Source organism: Dysidea avara, chromosome 9 (assembly GCF_963678975.1).
Source record: "Dysidea avara chromosome 9, odDysAvar1.4, whole genome shotgun sequence".
Lineage (NCBI taxonomy): Eukaryota > Metazoa > Porifera > Demospongiae > Dictyoceratida > Dysideidae > Dysidea > Dysidea avara.
Genome location: NC_089280.1, coordinates 18,586,145 through 18,591,355, shown reverse-complemented (window position 1 = coordinate 18,591,355; position 5,211 = coordinate 18,586,145). Strand labels below are relative to the sequence as shown.

The 5,211-nt window shown below is 36.7% G+C and overlaps 1 protein-coding gene across 1 annotated transcript; it reads left to right on the top strand.

Moving 5' to 3' along the window:
* The first annotated feature begins 1,555 nt into the window (after positions 1 to 1,555).
* LOC136266864 (uncharacterized) lies at positions 1,556 to 4,906 on the top strand. Its single transcript, XM_066061885.1, has one exon. It carries the CDS (start codon positions 1,574 to 1,576, stop codon positions 4,892 to 4,894), a length of 3,321 nt encoding a protein of 1,106 aa, XP_065917957.1. The 5' UTR covers positions 1,556 to 1,573; the 3' UTR covers positions 4,895 to 4,906.
* The last annotated feature ends 305 nt before the right edge of the window (positions 4,907 to 5,211 follow it).

The following is a 5,211-nucleotide window of genomic DNA, read 5'->3' as shown; positions in this document are numbered from 1 at the left end:
ATGTATAGTACATACTGCGGTTGGCAAAAAACTACGCACATCTCGGGACGAAGTGACGTCGAACAGTGAAGAAATCAAGCCTAGAGCTTTATCCATTGTTGAGGCAACAGTCAGTCAGTCAGCATATAATTCTGGTAGCATTTAAAATTCCATAGAAACTTTTTGGATGGGTTTGGGGTTAGTCTAAGGACATTTTTGGGCTTGGGTGTTCCTAACCAATGCTGCCAAGCTGTCATAAAGGGAAATTGAGGCTGGTTTTAGGGTGCTATTTTTGGCTGATCCCTAATATACAGTACAGTAAGCTATTGTAGTCTAGCTAGCTGGATATTATCAAACAGTACGTTTAACAGGGTTCCCCTAAAATGAATGGCACTCACCAAAATATTGACATTAAAACCATCATAGAAATATCATATGCAACAAATATCACCTTTACGAAATAGTCACCAAATTCAGTGTTAAAAACAAGAAAACACTTACAGACTTAATTTTTAAAAGTAGCCAAATCTCAACGTTTGGTTTACCTGCCTGCCAGCCTGACTGCACAGTCTCAAGAGTAGTAGCCAAATGAAGCAGCTTACAACCACCATTTCATGCCACAATAACAAATTAAACTCACGGATGGCATGTGCATTTTCTGGTTCTGACTAGTGTCTTCCTTCTGCACTTTTTCTTCTTTTATCTTTAATTACATGGTCATCTTCTTCCTCAAAACTGTCACGCTGTCAGTGCACAAAAGGTTTACTGGCAATGGTCATGCGCAACCACATGCATGGAAACCAGAGGACCATTGGAGTTCCAGCAGTACAAGTGCTTCAAATAGATTTTTGGCATCTAACTATGTATGATATGCTGTAAGGAAAATGTTAATACAGAACATTAATGACTCGGTATAGTTTCCTTGCATGACTTAAGAGGGAGAAAATAAGTGTAGCTGCACTTATAAAACAATTGCATAGGACCACACACTTAAATGATCGGAACATGCCGCCTGCTTTTTATTGCTGGAACCTACTTCATTTTCAATTTAATTGCACTATAATAAGTTTGTAGTTACATGCATTTGCTTTGTGTATAGTTTCTTCGGAAAGTATATACAATACTGTATGTTTAATATTAGTTTGGTATAAGGGACAAATAAATTGCTCAAAATGTAATGTGCTTTGTTCTTGCAGGCAATGAACATTTACAGCAAGCTACCAACAATGTTAAAGCAAGGTACCAATGTAAAGAGTTAGCAAAATCTTCAACAGAACAAGACCCATGGCCTCCATTTCATGCTAATTCTTTCACAAATTTAGCACTAGTACATCACAAATTTAAACAGCTACAGGCTAAAAGGGATGCAAGTAAAATAGCTAGGATACGCACTGTTGGAAATATAGATGAAATCCCTGAATCAACAGCGCCAATTAAACTTGACAATATTCACCAAATATTTTCCCCTATCCCTTCAGACAATCAATCTCCAATGAGAATTTTAATAGAAGGCCACCCTGGAATTGGGAAGTCAATGCTAGCTAAAGAAATCTGTTTGCAATGGGCCAACAATGATCTGCTCACATCAGATAAAATGGTTATATTATTAATGTTAAGAGATCCTATTGTGCAAATTATCACAAGCACTGAGGAAATTGTGAAATATGCACTCCCTTCAAACCATGTGCAATCAGTTTTACATTACTTAGATTCCACTGATGGAGATGGGGTTACATTCATTATTGATGGATTTGATGAGCTAAGCAGTAAGTTGCGGAGCATGTCATTGTTTAGAAAATTAATTGAAGGAGATATTTTACCTAATGCACGGATAGTAGTAACATCACGACCCTTTGCATCTGCTTGCCTTCATCAGTATGTGGACAGAAGAATAGAAATCCTTGGATTTGATAAGTCCAGTAAGAAGAAGTACGCTACTGATGCCTTAAAATATTGTCCTAGAGAGCTTCAAGCGTTAAAGGCACACTTACGACAACATCGCAATGTTGATGCAATGTGCTACATACCATTAAATATGGCGATTGTTGTATTCTTGTGTATTGTAGGATCCCTACCATTATCTGCTACTGAAATGTTCATAAGTTTTATCCTGCACATTGTGTGTCGGCATTTAAAGAGGGTAAAGCAGATTGGTGATGATACACTTATTAACAGTATGGAACAGTTACCACAGCCTGTCAAAAATGTACTACACCTACTACAAAAGATTGCATTTGATGGACTCATAAATGACAAGTTAGTTTTCACAATGAATGATTTGCCTAAAATATGCAAGGATAACCCCACCTGTTATGGATTATTACAGTCTGTTGAATGTTACTGCTCAGAAGAAATTGGTGGACCAACCCTGTCATGGAACTTTTTACATTTGGGAATACAAGAATATTTTTCTGCCAAATATGTCAGCACCTTACCACAGGAAAAGATAGACGCACTCCTGGAGAAATCATTTCTTTACAATGAATACCTACCATACTGCTCTAATATATACTTTCCTGATCTTGATCCTAATGGTAAGAGTGTCCGTCTCTCAAATATGTGGATCTTGTATTGTGGCATAACTGGTGGGCAGTGTGAATCTCTAAAGCGTTACCTGTCAGCCTATGCATCATCTCTGGAAGATATGGAGTATGGTGATAATGATTATGTTAATGATTATTTTGATTATTCTTATGGTGTTCATGTTGATTATGAACAGAGTTCTATTCTTGATATACGTGACAGTGAGGTTGTGGACAACACTATTGATCCTGTTAATACCAACAATAATGGTGCTGACAATAATGATGATGATACTAATGATGATCAGAGTGATAGTGATGTTGATAGTAATATAGGCAGTTTTCACCATAGTACCAATACTGATGTTTATACTGGTGACCATCTTGATGATTGTGATGTTGATAGCAGGTATGTCCATGTTAATGGTGATGGTCAAGAGATAAGCAACACTCAGGCTATTTCACGGATTATCTTGGAAGACCCAGGGAAAGTTCTATACTTGTTCCAGTGCTTTCAAGAGGCTCAGAATGACAGAATGTGTAAGGTTTTATCTGAATCATTTATTGGTAATACAATTAAGATAAGTAAACTCTTACCACACCAGGTAGTGTCCTTGGGATATTTCCTATCAAAATCAGCCAAGAAGTTTACAAAACTGGATATAGGATCTTGCCACATTAAAGACCATGGCTTTAAATTACTCCACCACTACCTTTGTGGAAATAAACAGAAAATAGCAACACTTAACTTTAGCAATAATAATCTCACTGGAGCGTCGTCATCTCTTATTGGAGACTTTATCATTCACCTTCAACCACACACATTAATATTATCCAACAATAAAATTTTGAATTTGAAGGACATCTCTGCAGCTGCAATCTGCACTACTACAGTCAAATATTTGGATATGTGGGAAAATGAACTTACAGCACAAGAAGCACCAGCAATGACCAAAATGATGGCATTTTTAGAGTGTTTGCAAATCAACTATAATACTCTTGGTGATCAAGGAACAATGGTGCTGTCAGAAGGGATAAAGAATAGTAAAACACTGAAGAAATTGTACATTGTACATAATAATATTGGAACCACTGGGGCTAAAGGAATTGCAAACAGCCTAACGCAGAACACTTCACTAAAGCTGCTAAATATGGATTGCAATGCTATAGGTCGAAGTGGAGCTGCAGCATTTGGTCAAGCCCTTACTAAAAATAGCACACTGGTAGAACTTTCAATCAGCAACAATGGTATCAGCGAAGAAGGAGCTGTAGCCATTGCTAAAAGTTTGCCATACACTACTTCACTAAAGGCACTGCATATGAATAATAATGCAATTGGCCAAGAAGGAGCTGCAGCAATTGTTAACAATTTAATGAACAACAATTCACTGGTGGTACTAAACTTACACAACAATGGTATAGGTCCACATGCAACCACAATGATTATGAGAGTAATTACCAAAAACAAGGGATTGAAAGAACTGGGTATCAATAACAATAATCTTGATGACCATGAGACAAAATCCAACTCATTGAAAGAATTCAGAGCCATGGAAGCTACAGCAACAGCAAATGGTTTTATAGGGAATGCCTCGCTGCAGGTGTTGAGAGTGAACAATGCTATAAATCAAGATGGAGTAGTAGCAGTTGCAAATCATTTAATGAGCAACGATTCATTAAGGATGCTACATGTGAATAATAATAGCTTGGGCCAAGATGGAGCCAGACCAATAGCAAACAGTTTAATGCACAACTTTTTCCTGAAAGTATTAAAAATGAATGGTAATTCTATTGGTAATGATGGTGCTATAGCAATAGCGAATTGCTTAATCCAAAATACTTCACTCGAGATGCTAGAAATAAATGAAAACGTTATAGATCATGAAGGAGCTAGCTCAATTGCAAACAGTTTAACACAGAATGCAACCCTGATGGTTCTGCTCATGGACAGAAATACCATGGGTCCAGATGGTGCCAAAGCTATTGCACAAACTTTACACCAGAATGCAACACTAGATGTATTGCATATAAATGGCAATGCCATTGGTGAGGATGGAGCTAAGGCAATTGCAACCAGTTTATCACACAACACCTCACTGAGAATTTTGCATATGGATGATAATTCTATAGGTAAAGAAGGAGTCGCAGAAATTGCTGCAAACATTTGCAATAACAAGAAACTCCAGGTACTCACACTTGATTATAACAATACAATAAATGAGGAATCAGCCATAACGATGATCAGAAATTTACGTTGTAACAGCACACTTACTGAATTAAAGCTTTCCTACACATTGTGCAGCAATCGAAATGTGAAAAGAGAAGTAGAAACCATTAATAGTGAAAGGATTAAATCTAAAATAAGAAAATTAAAGGTATGTTGCATTCCTTGAATTAGTTGTGATCATGCCAATTCATAAACGTTATGACTTATCTATATGATAATATACTGTACTTGTCGTATTTAAAATATAGTCACAGGTTATTTACCTTAGTTGGTTATTCATTTTTGTCATCAGCTATACTTTCCCTTTTATGAAATTGTAACATTTCTTTGGTGCGTAATTGTTATATATCAGACAAAGCATGCTATATGGATTTGCGCAGTGGTGGTATGTAGTCTGTGCATGCTGTTGCACACCTTTAAATTGTATGGAAAGTTCTCAGAAGAGGTTGAGATACTTATCTGCAGGATTAGAATTCATTATGT

Bases quoted from the DNA above. Each gene is read 5' to 3' on its own strand.
- LOC136266864 (XM_066061885.1), top strand. From the start codon at position 1,574: ATGGTTATATTATTAATGTTAAGAGATCCTATTGTGCAAATTATCACA.